The following is an 18702-nucleotide window of genomic DNA, read 5'->3' as shown; positions in this document are numbered from 1 at the left end:
ACCCACTGGAATTGTGATAAGTGAATTAAGTGAAATAATCTGTCTGGTAACAATTGTTGGAAAAATTACTTGTGCCATGCACAAAGTAGATGTCCTAACCGACTTGCCAAAACGATAGTTTGTTAACAAGAAATGTGTGGAGTGGTTGAAAAACAAGTTTTAATGACTCCAACCTAAGTGTATGTAAACATCCGATTTCAACTGTATATCTGTGGTAGGGTGTGTTTGGTTGGAGAAACAATCACAAGCACAGACAGACAGGTCAATACTCAATCCAAGGTACGTTATAGAGCAGCGCACTGAACAGCCAACAATGTGCCTTTTCTATTGGGCCTTGGATTGAATGTCAGCCAGAGACAAAGTAAGGCGCTTTTCTCATGTTTTAAATTCCATCAACAGTTTTATTATTATTTGTTCTGGTAACGCATTTGCTCAATGACAGTATAGCAAGAGAATTCCAGTAGGATTCCAGAGTTGAGAGCCAAACACGATATCCTCCAGTGATGTTACACCACCAAATAACTCTGGTTAGCCACCAACCGCTAACGCCAACGCACAGTATTTACACACACATACAGGCACGCAGACACACACACAGCTCAGGCAGTCAACTCAAAAGGTGCAGATCAAATCAGCGGCAACAAAATATTTTAAGAGGAAACAACAAAAAATGATATTTCTCTGTACTTGAGAATGCATCACATCAGAAAGGTGTGTACAGTTTCTCCTCCTTGGCTGACATACAGTAGACAACTTTTTATACTCTGGTCCAAACAATGAGCTGTCCCTTTTCCCAGATCTTTTCGGAGCAGGGGTACAAACAAAGGTCAAGTGCATCGTTTTCCAAACTGATTTGGTTCCATATACTTCGACCCTCAACCTATCGTCTTAGCCTCCAGGCTCAAGGGTGCGCTCGTTTCGATTGAAATGTTCTTCCTACTCAGGTACATGTGACATTTCCACAACGTTGCAGTGATGTCCAGTCTTAGCTGGGGGGCTTAGCACAATGCCAAGTAGTCAGTCAGCTCTTCCAGTTCAGCCCCGAGGTCAGATATCTTCCTCACTGGCCGGGTGGGTGGAGATTCCTCATCCCCTGCTCCTCCTCCAGTTTCTGTGGGCTAATCAAAAACGGAGGAGGGTGGATCATGTAAAACCCTGCCCCCAGACGTCCGGATACCGAGTCAACCAAGAGCGCTGATTAGTGCACAGTCTGGCACAAGAGGGTTTGAGCGAGATTGTCCCCAATCAGTCACCATCAGTCTTCAGGTAAGCTGTCCACGTGTATAAAAACCCTGTAACAACAAAGGATAAGGACATTATATACACTGACCAGTGGCCACACTAAACAATGCACACCACAAAGTTTTCATTGGAAATATATGGAAAAGTCAATTGTATAATGTACCAAATACAGTATTTCAGTGTAAACGTAATTTAACAACACTGCTCAATTGGTGGCCCAAATGTCCATCACTCACTTGATCCAATGATCTTCCAAATGCTACGTTTGAGACTCCGGCTGGCCAGTCGCCGGTTGGGTGGTCGTGTCCCGCCCCATCTCCTTGATTGACATGTACATCTCCTCCTCAGGATCATAGTAGTAGAACTTTCGCAGGTAGACTATGAGGGGCCTATGGGAAGAGACGGGGTACATTTTATACAAGCCCTTCCAATACAAAACTGTCTGCCTGTGTGTATTAATGGATATAAAATATAACCATCCCAATACACACTATCAAAATCTTCCACTATGTCAATATCCTAAACACTCCCACCATTGTACACAAATCCCAACATCTTGTGGAGCCATTTTGGCCTGCCTTTGTGGTTATTTGTTGTGTTGATTATATTTAGTCTGTCTTCGATGTTTCACTTATTTTGTACACTAGAGGGCACTATATGTCACACTATATCATGGGTCACTGGTCTATTCAGGTAGGGCAGTGCATGGGCAGCCAGCTCTTGGATGTGGTCTATATGTTGCGTTTCTATAATGTGGGCAGATCTGTGTGTTGCGTTTGTACGTACGTGGGCAACGGGAGCTCCTGGATGTGGTCTATGCGGATCAGCTGGCGAATGCAGAAGCGACAGAGGTGCTGCAGGGACTTGACACTGCTGAAGCGGGACACTGGGTACAGTAGCTGGACCGGGGTCGGGGGGAGGCCTGGAGGAGGAACCATGGTCACACACATATTAATGTACATCAGTGGCAGGAACACACATCATAAGCATACTAAATTCTACCCTAGAGAGTGAACTACATCCTCCACCATATATAAATCCACACTAATTGTGAAAATATAGTAAAGTCAAAACAAACCTAAGGCCTAATTAGTTATGAAAACACAGTGCTAAATAGGTGTTAGTAATAGCAACTTTAAAATGGTGCTATATGTAACCTATGATTCAGATCCATATACAGCGACAGAGCAGTCATTTAGCATTGTCCCACTCTGATTGGTAGGTTCTTACCTGGGACCCGTGAACGCAGGAAGTAGAGGAATTTTCCGTTCTTGGAGTGCATGATGGCCCGTTCGATAAACTCTACCACAGAATGACAGCGGTCCTCAAACTTTGGGTGACACCAGAGGCTGAAGGTTCCTGTGAAGAAAGAGAGAAAAAGACCAATCAATAAGACACGACATGAAACCATCCAATGGCAAGACCCGACATGAAACCCTCCAATGGCAAGACCCGACATGAAACCATCCAATGGCAAGACCCGACATGAAACCCTCCAATGGCAAGACCCGACATGAAACCATCCAATGGCAAGACCCGACATGAAACCCTCCAATGGCAAGACCCGACATGAAACCCTCCAATGGCAAGACCCGACATGAAACCCTCCAATGGCAAGACCCGACATGAAACCCTCCAATGGCAAGACCCGACATGAAACCCTCCAATGGCAAGACCCGACATGAAACCATCCAATGGCAAGACCCGACATGAAACCCTCCAATGGCAAGACCCGACATGAAACCCTCCAATGGCAAGACCCGACATGAAACCATCCAATGGCAAGACCCGACATGAAACCATCCAATGGCAAGACCCGACATGAAACCATCCAATGGCAAGACCCGACATGAAACGGTCCAACGTGTGTGTACATGGCTTACATCTTCAGTTAAAAGTGCTGCATGAGAGCGCATGTAGAGTAGGGCCGTGCAGAGTAGTCTGACAGAACAGGATCGTCGTAACAGATATGGGCAATTGCTGACACCAATGCGATTTTATTTATTATCAGTGAACGGAACAACAAAAAAACATTTTCGGGTGCCAGCGTGCATCTTTAAATAAAGTGTGAGGTGCTACGTGATTTAAATAACTCAACTGGTTAGCTTGCCTGTCTGTAAAGAAATGGGCGGGTTCTATGTCGATCCTGCTTCTCCGACTGGATAGAGTGAAGCTGTATTTCTCCGTCCACCCGCTTCACTTCATGACTTCACCCGATCACTTCTCCCCGCATGTTTCAGTCTGACCATTCAGATTGCTACGGTCTCCTGTTAGATACTCTGCACATTGCTAACAAGCGGGGCTAGGGCAGAAAGATGAACCGCCGATGCGCACTCTGAGTGACAGCACACAGAAACAGACAAGACACCCCTCCGCACGCTGCTCCTCATCTGCAGCTAGTTTGGTCTTTAAACGTGCAGGGAGATGGGCATTTTGAGCATATTAAACACTTCCACGTTTTTTCTGATCACGAGTATCATCCAATTTGACTAGCAACTGTCAATTTACAGATACGATGACAGAGTATAGCCAGATTGGAACACCCCTAAGGTAGAGTACCTATAGCGTGTGTGTATGTGCATGCTTGCTTGCGTGTGTGTGTGTGTGTAACTCACCTCTGTAGTGCTCCATGCGCGTGTGGTGTGTGACCCCCTGGGAGCGGAAGCTCAGGCTGAGGATGTAGCGGGGGTCAGAGCTGTCCCTCACCAGAAACGCCCCGTCTGGCTTGGCCTTCAGCTTCATCTCTGCATCCTCCCAGTTCATAGGACCCCAGTACCAGCCACACTACGATCACACAGATATAGGCAAATTCACATCAAATATAAAAGTTTGGACACCTGCTCATTCCATGGGTTTTTCTTTATTTTTTACTACTTTCTACATGGTAGAATAATAGTGAAGATATCAAAACAATGAAATAGCACGTATGGAATCATGTAGTAACCACAAAAAAAAAGTGTTTAACAAATCTAAATATATTTTATATTTGAGATTCTTCAAAGTAGCCACCCTTTGCCTTGATGACAGCTTTGAACACTCTTGGCATTCTTTCAACCAGCTTCTGGAATGCATTTCAATTAACAGGTGTGCCTTCTTAAAAGTTAATTTGTGGAATTTCTATCCTTCTTAATGGGTTTGAGCCAATCAGTTATGTTGTGACACGGTAGGGGTGGTATACAGAATATAGCCCTATTTGGTAAAATACCAAGTCCATATTATGGCAAGAACAGCTCAAATAAGCAAAGAGAAGTGACAGTCCATCATTACTTTAAGACATGAAGGTCAGTCAATACAGAACATTTCAAGAACTTTGAATGTTTTTTCAAGTGCAGTCGCAAAAACCATGAAGCACTATGATGAAATTGGCTCTCATGAGGACCCCCACAGGAAAGGAAGACCCAGAGTTACCTCTGCTGCAGAGAATAAGTTCATTAGAGTTAACTGCAACTCAGATTGCAGCCCAAATAAATGCTTCAGAGTTAAAGTAACAGACACATCTCAACATCACCTGTTCAGAGGAGACTGCTTAAATCAGTCCTTCATGGTCAAAATTGCTGCAAAAAAAACACTACTAAAGGACACCAATAAGAAGGAGAGACTTGCTTGGGCTAAGAAACACAAGCAATGGACATTGGACTGGTGGAAATCTGTCCTTTGGTCTGATGAGTTAAAAAATTAGATTTTTGCTTCCAACCGCCGTGTCTTTGTGAGATGCAGAGTAGGTGAACATATGATCTCCACATGTGTGGTTCCCACCATGAAGCACCGAGGAGGTGTGATGGTGTGGAGGTGCTCTGCTGGTGACACGGTCTATGATTTATTTAGATTTCAAGGCACACTTAACCAGCGTAGCTACCACAGCATTCTGCAGCGATATCCCATCTGGTTTGCGCTTAGTGGTTCTATCATTTGTTTTTCAACAGGACAATGACCCAACACACCTCCAGGCTGTGTAAGGGCTATTTGACCAAGAAGGAGAGTGATGTAGTGCTGCATCAGATGACCTGGCCTCCACAATCACCCAACCTCAACCCAATTGAGATGGTTTGGGATGAGTTGGACCGCAGAGTGAAGGAAAAGCAGCCAACAAGTGCTCAGCATATGTGGGAACTCCTTCAAGACTGCTGGAAAAGCATTCCTCGTGAAGCTGGTTGAGAGAATGCCAAGAGTGTGCAAAGCTGTCATCAAGGCAAAGGGTGGCTACTTTGAAGAATCTCAAATATATTTAGATTTGTTTAACACTTTTTGGGTTACTACAAGATTCCATATGTGTTATTTCATCCTTTTGATGTATCCACTATTATTCTTCAATGTAGAAAATAGTAAAATTAAAGAAAAACCCTTGATTGAGTAGGTGTGTCCCAACCTTTTTTACATGCATGCATGCATGCACGCACATCTAAAGACTAGAAGTATTAGAAGTATCTGCCTGTGTTACGGGATGTGTTTGTTATGATCTTAGTATTATCTAACTGAACCGAGCTCTGGGTGCGTTCGTAAATTCGCTCTGGCTATCTACTCTGATTTCAGAGCACTTTCATCTGAGTGTGCCAGAGCGCAGAATAACTGATGAATTTACGAACGTCCAACACCCGTTGAATATGGCCGGTGCCAGTAAACGTTGAAAAAAAAATAAGCTTAATTAAATTGCTGCCAGCATCACAGTTAGTCAGCAATGTTCTGGATAACATGAAAACAGCCTAACCAGCTCTGTTAGGGCAAGTAAACTGAGTGAGATGTTCTCTCATGTGTGTCTGAAAGTACCTAGCAAGCTAGCCAACCTTAGCCTGTTAGCTTGGGTGCTTGACTGCCGTTGTGATTTTCGAACACACCCTCTGTGCTTCAACCTAGCTCCGCGCTTCTCAACTTTTATTTATCCGTTATTTTACCAGGTAAGTTGACTGAGAACACGTTCTCATTTGCAGCACGGCCTGGGGAATAGTTACAGGGGAGAGGAGGGGGATGAATGAGCCAATTGTAAACTGGGGATTATTAGGTGACCGTGATGGTTTGAGGGCCAGATTGGGAATTTAGCCAGGACACTGGGGTTAACACCCTTACTCTTACGATAAGTGCCATGGGATCTTTAATGACCTCAGAGAGTCAGGACACCCGTTTAACATCCCATCCGAAAGACGGCACCCTACACAGGGCAGTGTCCCCAATCACTGCCCTGGGGCATTGGGATATATATTTTTTAGACGAGAGGAAAGAGTGCCTCCTACTGGCCATCCAACACCACTTCCAGCAGCATCTGGTCTCCCATCCAGGAACTGACCAGAACCAACCCTGCTTAGCTTCAGAAGCAAGCCAGCAGTGGTATGCAGGGTGGTATGCTGCTGGCATAAACTAGAGGTTGGCCGATTAATTAGGTCCGATTTAATGTTTTCATAACAATCGGTAATCAGCATTTTTGGACGCCGATTATGGCCGATTACATTGCAATCCACGAGGAAACTGCATGGCAGGCTGACCACCTGTTACGCGAGTGCAGCAAAGAGCCAAGGTAAGTTGCTAGCTAGTATTAAACTTATCTTATAAAAAACAATCAATCTTCACAATCACTAGTTAACTACACATGGTTGATGATATTACTAGGTTAACTAGCGTGCGGTGGCTGTTAATTTATTATCGAATCACAGCCTACTTTAACTTTGACAAACGGATGATAATTTAACAAAAGCGCATTGCCGAAAAAAGCACAATCAGTGCACAAATGTACCTAACCATAAAAATCCATGCCTTTCTTAAAATCAATACACAGAAGTATAGATTTTTAAGCCTGCATATTTAGTTAAAATAAATTCATGTTAGCAGGCAATATTAACTAGGGAAATTGTGTCCCTTCTCTTGAGTTCATTGCAAGCAGTCAGGGTATATGCAGCAGTTTGGGTCGCCTGGCTCGTTGCAAACTAATTTGCCAGAATTTTACATAATTATCACATAGCATTGAAGGTTGTGCAATATAACAGCAATATTTAGACTTAGGGCTGCCACCCGTTCGATACAATACGGAACGGTTCTGTATTTCACTGAAAGAATAAACATTTTGTTTTCGAAATTATAGTTTCCGGATTTTACCATATTAATGACCAAAGGCTCGTATTTCTGTGTGTTTATTATAATTAAGTCTATGATTTGATAGAGCAGTCTGACTGAGCGGTTGTAGGCAGCAGCAGGCTCATAAGCATTCATTCAAACATTACTGCGTTTGCCAGCAGCTCTTAGCAATGTTTGAAGCACAGTGCTGTTTATGACTTCAAGCCTATCAACTCCTGAGATTTGGCTGGCAATACTAAAGTGCCTATTAGAACATCCAATATTCAAAGGTATATGAAATACAAATGGTATAGAGAGAAATAGTCAACGCGTCATAATTCCTATAGTAACTACAACCTAAAACTTCTTAACTGGGAATATTGAAGAACTGGGAATATTGAACCACCAGCTTTCATATGTTTGAGCAAGGAACTTAAACGTTAGCTTTTTTACATGGCACATATTACACTTCTACTTTCTTCTCCAACACTGTGTTTTTGCATTATTTAAACCAAATTGAGCATGTTTCATTATTTATTTGAGACTAAATAGATTTTATTTATGTATTATATTAAGTTAAAATAAATGTGTTCATTGAGTATTGTTGAAATTGTCATTATTACAAATATATATATATATATATATATATATATATATATATATATATATATATATATATATATATATAAATAAAAGTTAGCCGATTAATCGGTATTGCCTTTTTTTTGGTCTTCCAATAATAGGTATCAGTGTTGAAAAATCATAATCGGTCGACCTCTAGTCTCAACCTAGCTCCGCACGCGCGTCTCAACCTAGCTCTGTGTCTATACTCAGTCTTGTCTCAGGGTAGTAAGTTTTTTATGTATCTGTTATTTTACCATGGGGAATAGTTACAGGGGAGAGGAGGGGGATGAATGAGCCAATTGTAAACTGGGGATTATTAGATGACCGTGATGGTTTGAGGGCCAGATTGGGAATTTAGCCAGGACACTGGGGTTAACACCCCTACTCTTAGTTGGTGGTCTGTTGATATCCCTCTAGTGGTATGGGGGCTGTGCTTTGACAAAGTGGGTGGGGTTATATCCTGCCTGTTTGACCCTGTCCGGTGGTATTGTCAGACGGGGCCCACAGTGTCCTGACCCCTGTCTCAGCCTCCATTATCTATGCTGCAATAGTCTATGTGCCGGGGGGCTAAGGTCAGTCTGTCCTATCTGGTGAAATTCTCCTGTCTTATCTGGTGTCCTGTGTGATCTTAGGTATGCTCCCTCTAATTCTACAATTTCCTCTGAATGCTCAGCTATGAAAAGGCAACTGACATTTACTCCTGAGGTGCTGACCTGTTGCACCCTCTACAACCCCTGTGATTATTATTTGACCCTGCTGGTCATCTATGAACATTTGAACATCTTGAGGAATGATCTGGCCTTAATGGCCACGTACTCTTATAATCTCCACCCTGTTTGGGGTTTTAGGCGGGGTTCTGCTGATGTAAAAAGGGCTTAATAAATACATTTGATTTGTCTGAACCTAGCATTGTGTCTGAACCTACTGTAGCACCGTGTCTGTACCTAGCACCGTGTCTGTACCTAGCACCGTGTCCAATGTTCTCTCATTTTTTCCCCCGGTACTGAACACATTTTTAGGGCCTGCTGAAAAAAAAAAATGTCTTTACCTGACTCACGTTTGTGCTCTTGTAGGAAGCAACCACTCCCCCATTGCTGACTAGCTATAAATGGGCTAATAGCTCACTTACCAGCAAAGATTATGAACAAATGTGCACATCTATGTGCATATCTACTCACGACCACTCATGGTGTAAACACAGTCCCGTGCAAAGTGAATGACACAGATCCATATATGGCAAAGGTGTATTTGCACATTGGGATACTGGTTTTGCCGCACCGGTCTGTAGAGTACAGGCTGAGTCGTGCCTGTCAATGCAATAGAATCCTACTCTGGTTTGTTCTGCCTACAAGAAAATCTCTTGCATAGTTAGCTTTGCATACTAATTCTTGCATAGTTAATTTTGTTTCGGTATGTTGAATTGAAAGTGGTTAATATTGACAATTCAAGTTCAATCTCGTGTTTCTCTGCGCGGGCTGATATTTCTTATGCGCGGCAGTCCCGGGGGAGCTGCGCGCCCGTACGCAGCTTAGAGGGAACATTGTCTGAACCTAGCACTGTGTCTGTAAGAATGTCAATGTGCCAATGTACACGTGACATGTCCTACTTTTTCCAGTTCTCGGAGGCTGGTGGCAAAGCTGCTGGCATCGGGGCGGCTCAGTGGGCACAGCAGTGGGCGCTGGTCCACCCGGGATGGGTTCTGGCCGTCGCCAGGCTGCGGGATGGGCCGGGGGAGACCCCGCAGGAACGTATCTGAAACACAGGGCCACACACTCAGATCCAGGGTTCATCATTCACTCTTACTGGTGGCTACTAGAACATTCGGTAAAATAATAATAATAAAAATAGGCATTAGAAACACATGGTATTTCCAGAAATTGTTGCCAAATTAGCCATAAATTCACCCTGCTTAAAAGAAACATGAGCAAGTGTGTAGCTCAGGGAAAGCGGTTGTGTGTCATTGTCCTGACTATGTGACCTAACAAACAAAACAATTGGAGCCTCCGTTAGAGGTTAAATTATTGTGTGGAATTACACATCTGTGATAATATACCGAATAAGTCTATCATGCATGTACTGAAGTAGCCTATAAGTTAAAGCTCTCTCTCTCTCAGGTACAGAGGGCCATCAAATGGTTAGTCACTTCATCTGCCTCGGTCTCTGACAATCTCACTGGTCCGTCTGAATATAATCACCAAATCATTCAACCAGACACATTTTTTAACATCATGCAAATTGACCAGGCTTAACTGGGCACAATCATACGTTCCGTGTGCACAATGTGATATCTACGATTAAACTATAATTTCACCATTTTCAGGGGATGGTCATCAATGCAATCCTTTTCCTGAAATGATAATGAGTATTCATTATCTGCCTCTTTCTAAATCTTGTTCTTCATTAGGGATCCCCATGTTACTTTTCTTTCCCTGCTGCCTCTGATCACAGCACTTTGCCAAGGCCTTTCTTTGAGCCGACCCTATTAAAGCAAGAGAAATGGTCTGGTAAACCTGCAGGGGCTTATTCAGGAGGTTTCACAATGTTCAAATACCAATGTAGAAGGATATCCAATTCTGCGTCAGAATACGGAAATGTGTCAGCTCTACCTACACACAATCATTTCTGATTATATAACGTAGCTCAGTAGATATTACAATACCAATGCTAGTAGTCTGTATGTGCATATGCAAATGGTTACAGAAGGAAGAAGAAACCCTGTCAGGGAAAGCAATAATATCCCAACCATTAACCTCACTGTAGCAGAATATCTGTTAACCAAACTTAAAGTGTCCAGATACTTTATAACAATGTAAAAAAAAAAGCCTACCAACTGAAATGAGTTAGACATATCACAGTAAAATAGAAAATGTTTTAGAAGGGTACATAGTCTATGATTTTTCAATTCTCCAGCCTATGTCTTTATGAGTCTCTCTCTGTGCCCCACTGGTAAGCCCCCTTGACCTCTCTTGCCCCGGCTTTGCTCTTACCATTGAGGCTGAGGCTATGCTGGATGAAGGCATGGGAGGGATGAACACCACTCTGTAGGAAAGGCCCAGGCTGCGGCCCACCAAAGTCATCTGGAACAGAGCACAGCGGGAGGCACAGGCTTTAAGAGGCCAGCCACCACCCTGAACTTTACGGACATCAAAATGGCAACGTCCTCTTCCTCTGGCTTCCTTTCAAGTTGAGCACACTGATGGCTGAATGGCACACTATAAGATAAAGGACTCGTGGTGGTCACATTATACAGGAGCACTTTGCCTCAAAAGAACCACAATGAATGTCTCGCATCCAAACTGGGTACTGTTGGTGTCAGAAGTGGGATCCCGACACACAGTGATGTCACAATCAAGCCACAGAGCGAAAATGACACCAGGCAGAGCATATGAAGAAAGCAGAGACCGATCACCAAGCTGGACAGACATTGGCATAGCAAGGCATTGAGCAAATACCTATCTGTACCCCCATTCCCTTAGTCTCATTTGTCCTCCAAAATGTTGCTGGGGCTCCAGTATCGTCATCCTATATTAAATGGGCAAAACCTCTATCACAACCTGGATGTTAAGCCTCTAATGATTGTTGTGTGTTGAGGAAGTGTGGCCGGATGCCCAGGCAGAGGAACCAGAAATGGCTTTAGTAGCTAGAGGCATAGGTATGAAGTAGGCTAATAGGAAAACGTGGGATCTTTAGTCATAGAAAAACGACCTATACCGTAGCAACGCAAGCACTCTCCAGACCGTTGTCTGATCCTGACTGCATCGTGTCTTCTGTGTATCTTCAGTCTGATGACGTTCTCAGCCTTGGCATCGACCACATTACTAATGCTAATTGGGTGCTAACCTACTAGAACATGGTCTAAAGAAAGAAACCCACACGTCGTCTGAGGCCAACACAGCCAACAGAAAGAGGAACGGAGAGAGGACTCAGTTGCAATACAGACAGGAACGCTAGGAGCAACACACAAACAGAGAGAGAGAGAGAGAGAGAGAGAGAGAGGGACGGACAGACAGACAGACAGACAGAGACAGACACAGACAGACAAAGAGAGAGAGGGACAGACAGACAGACAGACAAAGAGAGAGAGAGACAGACAGACAGACAAAGAGAGAGAGAGAGAGGGACAGACAGACAGAGACAGACAAACAGAGAGAGAGAGAGAGAGAGACAGACAAACAGAGAGAGAGAGAGAGAGAGAGAGAGAGAGAGAGAGAGAGAGAGAGAGAGAGAGAGAGAGAGAGAGAGAGAGAGAGAGAGAGAGAGAGAGGGACAGACAGACACACAAACAAAGAGAGAGAGAGGGACAGACAGACAGACAGACAGACAGGGACAGACAGAGGGACAGACAGAGAGGGACAGACAGACACACAAACAGAGAGAGAGAGAGAGAGACACAGACAGACAGACAGACAGACAGACAGACAGACAGAGAGAGAGCGAGAGGGACAGACAGACAGACAGGACAGACAGACAACTGAGTGCTTCTTAAAACAAATTCAGTTCTGCAATTCTGACCCTGTACCATAAGTCACAAGGCCTAATGCATTTGAAGTCACAGAAAACCAACGAGTCCTTGTTGTACTACAAACCCAAGTGGCACCGAACCATACGTGTATTAGTGTCTGTCCTATCACGTATATTCCTATTGAGTTTCTGAAATTGGTTTACACAGTGAACCGTTACACACATGCCAACTATAAAACACAGAGGCAGCAACTACTGCTACGGAGATTGGAGAAACTACCCATGCTTAACTCCTGACCACCTTTTCTAACCCTCCTAGATATATATATTTTTTTAAACGTCTGACCCTTACAGAAATCCTCAATGTACTTTTGTATTTGCATCAATCTTTTTGTGGAAAAGGAGAAAAAGCCCAGAAAAAAAAAAGAACGTGAAAAGGGGCAGCCCAGCAGCAGAGTGGCACATGGAGAAGAAGAGGGGGACGTGACAGAAGAAACACCAAGAAAATGTAAGCAGGAAAGAGAGGAAAGTACCCAGCAGACTGAGGCTTCGTCTGGGCGGAGGTGGAGGTGTCGGGGGGTGCAGAGAGTTCACCCCTCTACGAGAAATATCCACGTCTTCCAGGGACACAGTCTCACCTGGAGGGAGAGATCCAGGGAGGGAAAATGAAAAACAGAGAGAGAAAGAAAAAAAGATGAAGAGATCCTATATGGCACATAAGTGCCCATGCGTACATTCTCCCGAGCACAAGCCACCCATTACCGAGCCATATACGTTGACATAAAGCTAACGCCACATTCAGGAATAAAAGCACACAATTACCGGTGAAGGCAGGACCGAAGGCCAACGGAGAGAAGGCACTTTGGGGCCTGGGGAGCTGGTGTTTGCTGTGGAGAGACAGAGAGAGGGTCAAACATAAGAGAAGCCCTTATATAGTCGTAAGAACCACGATTATCCGCTAGACTTCAATCCCACGGCATTCATTTTGAACCATCTCTCTCAGCCTCATGTCTTTTTGACCCTTCTACTGTATGAAACCAGTGGCCTATTTCTCAAGGGTACACCGTGTCTCAACGCCAAGGACTGAGATCCAGCTCTGGGATGTAGAGGGTCAGACGCTTACCTCTGGCTAGTGGACCTGACCAGCCATAACCTACCGGACTGCCCTCGAATCGGCTCGTTTCTTTTTTAAGCAGAGTCACTTACACTGACCCTGTGAAGTCAGCAGCCAGCGATGCAACATTGTCATTGAGGGTCTTGAGGGTGCGGTCTATTCCAACAGACTTGATTGGTTAAAAATGAAGTCAGTTGTGCCTGCTTGATGGTTTTGCATTTCAGTTTTGTCATTATTTGAGCATCAGTTTATTTAAACAGCATTGGACTTGTTTGGTTAAAAAATATATATAGCCTATTTTCTGAAGCAGGAAGACATAGTTAAGATTTACGCTATTAAACTGATATGTAGAAGCACAACGAGCTCCTCTGATTACACGATCCTTCGTTGATTGGAGCATTTCTGTGTTGTAACTTCTTGTTTGGATAGCCATCCTTAGCTTAACTCTTCCCCCTAAAACATAGCACCACTCCACAGTTTTTCACATTTGGGGATTTTTTAGGAAGCTTCTGGAAGGCCTGACTGGGTGATAGCTGCGCCTTGCTGACTACCAGATTCCTTTGCAGCGGGGGCCAGCTTGTGTGTGTGTGTGTGAGAGAGACAGTCCTAGTGGGGAAAACCCAGCATGCCGCTTGAGCTAAGCCTGAAGCACAGCAGGGTAAACAGCAGCTGATATTCACCCCCCCCCCCCCACCCCCACACCACACCTACAAACTCCTTCCCACAATCCTACCTCCCTCCCCACACCCTTTCCCTCGCTTAAAAGAGGAGCCATGTTTGCCGAGAGCAGGGAAAGAGGAAACTGCCTGGAGTGAAACACTGGTTTCCCATCATGTTCAGTAACGGCACGTCTCAGGTTTGTGCATACTGAATCAAAGGAAACATGAGAACACAGTCGAGACTATAGGAACTCGTGGGAGCTGTGCTCAGACAGACAGACGTGATGATGACTGGCTGGGTTAGATCATGAACCGTGAACCTGGCCTAGATTTGACTACAGCAAGTCAGCCGGTGAGCGTTCAAAGGGTTAAATAAGACCGCAGTTGTCCCAACAGTATAAAAAAAAAAGAAAGATATAAAACCAAAACATGACTGAAATGAGATATTAACATTTCTCAAAGGACATGTTGAATGAATGCACATGCTGTACTGGCAGTTGGTCCAACATCCGCGGGCTGAACTCATTAAAACTAACTCCAACTGTTTCCCCTGACTTTTGACAACATAAAGCAAAACAATGCCCTGCGGGCATCTACAAAACGAAGGAGGCTATAATGCTAAACTAGGTTCACGTCCTTGCTATGGCCAGCTGCTTTCTTTGCTTTCAAAAAGGTACAGCAGCATACTGTATTCATGACAAATTTGCGAGGCCAAATCTACATGGCGAACGGAGTGAACCACATGTCTAAAGGTGGCAACTGGCTACCAAATGGGCACAGTTATACTGTGATGGATTCGTGCTAAAGCTGTAGCCAATAAGCCAACATGGGCCACTCTCTAGATACATTAGGCCTAAATCTTACCACGATCCCTCCGACACAAAGTCCTCCAACAGCATGAGGAGGAAAATAAGGCATTAGTACGGCATGAGGGATGGTGTGGCAAGTCCATAAGATGTTCCCAGAGGCTTCTGTTGATAACCAAAAAATGGGGTGGATAGCCTAGGCTACATAAATGACGATGTGGTGAGGTAGCCTTTGCCTGCTGCTCTTGTCTGCTTGTGCTTTTTAGTGGCTTCAGCACACACAGTGTAGAACCAGGATGGTGCCGAGGTATGCCAAATAATACCAGGAGGTGAAATGCAACATGCACTGTATTTTGGATGCCAGAATACCTCAGTAACTATGCAGCATGATGTCAAGGCTACATAATAGCAGGTGTTTACAGGTAACAGTCCTAAACTGCATTTATCTGTGAACAAACGAAACTATGGCAACATTGGTTGACATTTTGAATCTTCATTGATTTGGGAGTTTCGAACATGATAAAGCCATCATGCCTAAGAAGGGAGATGAAGTTAGTAACCAAAGTTGAATTGCTTGGAGTCATCACGCTACTGTAGCATATGGTCTACTCAATAGTTCCAGCATGTTTCTTTAAGAACATGATAAGTTAATCACCTTTCTTGTAGTGTTTTCAGCGCTAATCATGAAACAGCTGGATAAGAGGAGTAACGTGATTCTGTTGCCGAGGTGAGCTATAAGCTCTCATATCTAAAATGTTTGTCTCTCACTGGGAAAATTGACTGCAGTTCCACTAACCACTAGTCTACCTTTAGTGCCTGTGGCATTATAATCATCCTTCAATTTGGCTACTAATAGCTTAACTCTACTACGCCCACATTGTTTGAGCGCCTCTAGCGCTATAATAGTCCCCTGTAAAGCCACTAATAGTTTATAATGATAATTGTACTAGACCAACACCAGCTGAGAGTGCAGAGCTGTCGCGCACCCTTACCACACTATTGACCCAGTCAGAGACACAGAGCTGTCCCCTTCCCTACCCTCTCCTTAACCTCACCTCCCTGTGTCCAAGTCTGTGCTGGTGGATCCAGAGCCCCACACATCCATCAGGCTGCCCCCGGAGGAGGTGGAGGAGGCCAGCGAGGGTCTCTTGTCCAGTAGGTGACTGGAGCCGCTGCTGCTCTTGGTCCGGAATAGTTTGCTCAGACGGATCTTTAGAGAGCCTTTCCGGGACTTCCCTCTGGTCGTCTTCTCGCCCCCTGCCGCCCCCTCTACTACAACAGGTGAGGCAGCTCGCAACATCACCCCTAACTTTGGCGTGGTGGCCCTGCTTTGGGGCTGGGAGGTTTGGCTGGGAGGGTCCTGTGAAGGTAAGGTGCCAGATAGGGTGGCGGAAGCTTCTGCTGCCGACTGTCCCGTGACGTTAGAGGAGGCCAGAGACAGGGACGATGTTAAGGCTGCAGCTGAGCCCAGGGCATCCAACGGGGAGGGACACACCTGGGGGTCACAGGCACAGAACTCCCCAGCAAGACTGTGTACCTGCCTCATTAGGTCCTGCCCCATGTCTGTCTCGCCCTCCTGCCCAGGGACACCACCTTTAAACTCCTCCCCGCCCAGCCCCAGCTCACCCACTTCCTCAGAGTCCAGGCCCTCCAGCACCAGGAGGGCGTCACTGGTTTCACTAGGGTCCTCTCCGGGGCCTATGCCCCCCGTTGCCGAAGCCAGGATGCTTTGACAGGAACAGCGAGGCATCTCTCCACCCTCCTTCAGCAGCATCTCTGAGGCCTGGCCCAGCTCCCCCAGCCTCCGGGCCAGGTTGAGCACCGTGTCGTCCAGGTGGTGGTAGATCGTGTCCCCTGTCGAACAGGTCTTCTTGGGGTCCAGGATGCAGAAACGGAGGGACTTGTCCAGGAGCGGAGGCCAGTCCATGGCATCAGTGACCAGGCGGTGCCGGTGGCAGAGCCCATCTCCCTCTCCAGCCAGGTCACCTGCATCTGCAACCACCTTGGACAGCTTCATAATGGGGTGCCACTGAAGCCTCTGGTGTTGCACATCCATATTGTTGTCACCGGTCATCATGACACAGGCAGAACTGGCTTCCTGTTTATCAGCCTCACTTACCTGGAAGCCAGGAGGTTGCTCGAGGCCGCATTCCAAAATACCGTCGCTTGTCCGAAGGACGCTCTGAAACACCATGAGCTGAGCCCGCGAGCCTCTGCCCGCGCCATGCGGGAAATCGAAGCGCTGAGCCACGGCGAAGTCGGGAGGTCGAGGCGCATCAGAAACTAAGGGTCGGGTCAGCATCAAGCGACTGTCAGGGGCTCCCGTCCGGCTCTCAACCTGTGAACTATAGTGCGGGGAGGGATTGCTCGGAATCCCCGGGCCTGCTGTGGGGTTGTTCCGATCAAATTCAAACCCATTGTTGATATTGTTGCCATGATTACCCAAGACAGCTTTCCCGAATCCGGAAACCACTCCACCGCCCGACGTCAAATTCTCCTCGTCCAATCGGTCATATTCAGCCGCAGAAACCAAACGCATCAAGACAAAATCAGGAGACATATCTTGCGAGTTATTCATTATTACGCCTCAATTCCGTACAAGAGGCGCCGCGTACAGTCTCTGTTCTTACATAACATTAAGAAAAATAAATAGCACGGTTGCTGACTGCAAACACGTCATTCTACCTAACGACAGCCATTTGAACTTCCATATTCCTCATGGGAAAAAAATCTGATAAATGTATGCTAATAAATAAAAACACATCTAAAACGTTCCGTCAGTATTGCTGATGCCGATTCCCTCTTCGTAGACAACATGGATGTAATGGGTGGCTCGCACACTAGGGCTCGCGGGGCGGCTGCGCAGAGGCGACATCAATAATCTACTTATTGTGGTAAAGGAGGCCCATACCCATACAGAAACGAATCGCTTGGAGAGCGAAACAAACCCCGAAAAACTGCCACCTGCTGGAAAAATCTGATTTTGGGCCGATTTATGCGAAACGAGTGATAACTGTGGCCAAAATATGTATTCTCCAGCAGGTGGCGTTTTATGTTGTTTTTTGCTCACCAAACTAGTTTTTTTTTGTATTCAGTTCAGCGAGTATCGAATTTGGTCAACCAAAAATGTAATGGCTTATTTGCCACGTGAGGCTTATTTGTTCGAATATGAGTTTCTTAATTAATGCTAATGTTGTTATGAGCGTACTGATATAAGTAGGACACGTGACTTCCCGGCAACTTTGAAACCCCCCCCCCCCACCCCACCCCACCCCACCCCACTTTATATAGGAGTTAGTTGTGCCTCTTGTTCTCACGCGTATCTGCCCTCTCATTGGCTAGAATGGTCCCACCTGAGTTTGCCTCCTCTGTCTTCCGTTTTTGAAGACATCAATTTCCATTGTTAGAGCGGCCACTTGAGTAGCTGGTCAATATAATAGATAAGCTGTCACTACCCATGCCCTGGACGCTTCCTGAAGTAGAAAGGACCCCAAAAACCCATAGCTTCTGCTTCCGTCACACATAAACCCCAGGGCAGGTAGCCTATTGGTTAGGGCGTTGTGCCAGTAACCGAAAGATGCAGCAAAGGTAAAAATCGGTAGTTCTGCCCCTGAACAAGGCAGTTCCGTCATTGTAAATAAGGATTGTTATAAACGGACTTGCCCAGTTAAAGGTTACATTAAAAAAATAAAACCTCTTCCACTTCAGTAAACTTATTTGGAACAACGCACTACTTAAAATATTTTTACGTAGTGTG

At 45.3% G+C, this 18702-nt stretch overlaps 1 protein-coding gene across 4 annotated transcripts; it reads right to left on the bottom strand.

Moving 5' to 3' along the window:
• Positions 1 to 380: 380 nt before the first annotated feature.
• LOC110538126 (suppressor of cytokine signaling 7) lies at positions 381 to 18445 on the bottom strand. Of its 4 annotated transcripts, XM_021624732.3 has the most exons (10): positions 16001 to 18445; positions 13189 to 13253; positions 12900 to 13004; positions 10893 to 10982; positions 9512 to 9657; positions 3858 to 4026; positions 2473 to 2601; positions 2029 to 2164; positions 1479 to 1631; positions 381 to 1292 (listed from the first exon to the last, which is right to left on the bottom strand). In XM_021624732.3, the coding sequence occupies exons 1-9, from the start codon at positions 17521 to 17523 to the stop codon at positions 1502 to 1504; spliced, it is 2493 nt and encodes an 830-aa protein (XP_021480407.2). In that variant the 5' UTR covers positions 17524 to 18445; the 3' UTR covers positions 381 to 1292; positions 1479 to 1501. The 4 variants fall into 4 exon arrangements, with proteins under 4 accessions (XP_021480407.2, XP_021480409.2, XP_021480408.2 ...); XM_021624734.3 differs by lacking the exon at positions 12900 to 13004; XM_021624733.3 differs by lacking the exon at positions 10893 to 10982 and having other exon boundaries at positions 16001 to 18437.
• Positions 18446 to 18702: the final 257 nt, after the last annotated feature.

The sequence above is a fragment of the Oncorhynchus mykiss genome, chromosome 12 (genome assembly GCF_057628025.1).
Source record: "Oncorhynchus mykiss isolate SJ-2025 chromosome 12, ASM5762802v1, whole genome shotgun sequence".
In the NCBI taxonomy this organism is placed as follows: Eukaryota; Metazoa; Chordata; class Actinopteri; order Salmoniformes; family Salmonidae; genus Oncorhynchus; species Oncorhynchus mykiss.
Note: the sequence above shows the minus strand (reverse complement) of the source record. Positions and strands in the feature narration are given on the sequence as shown.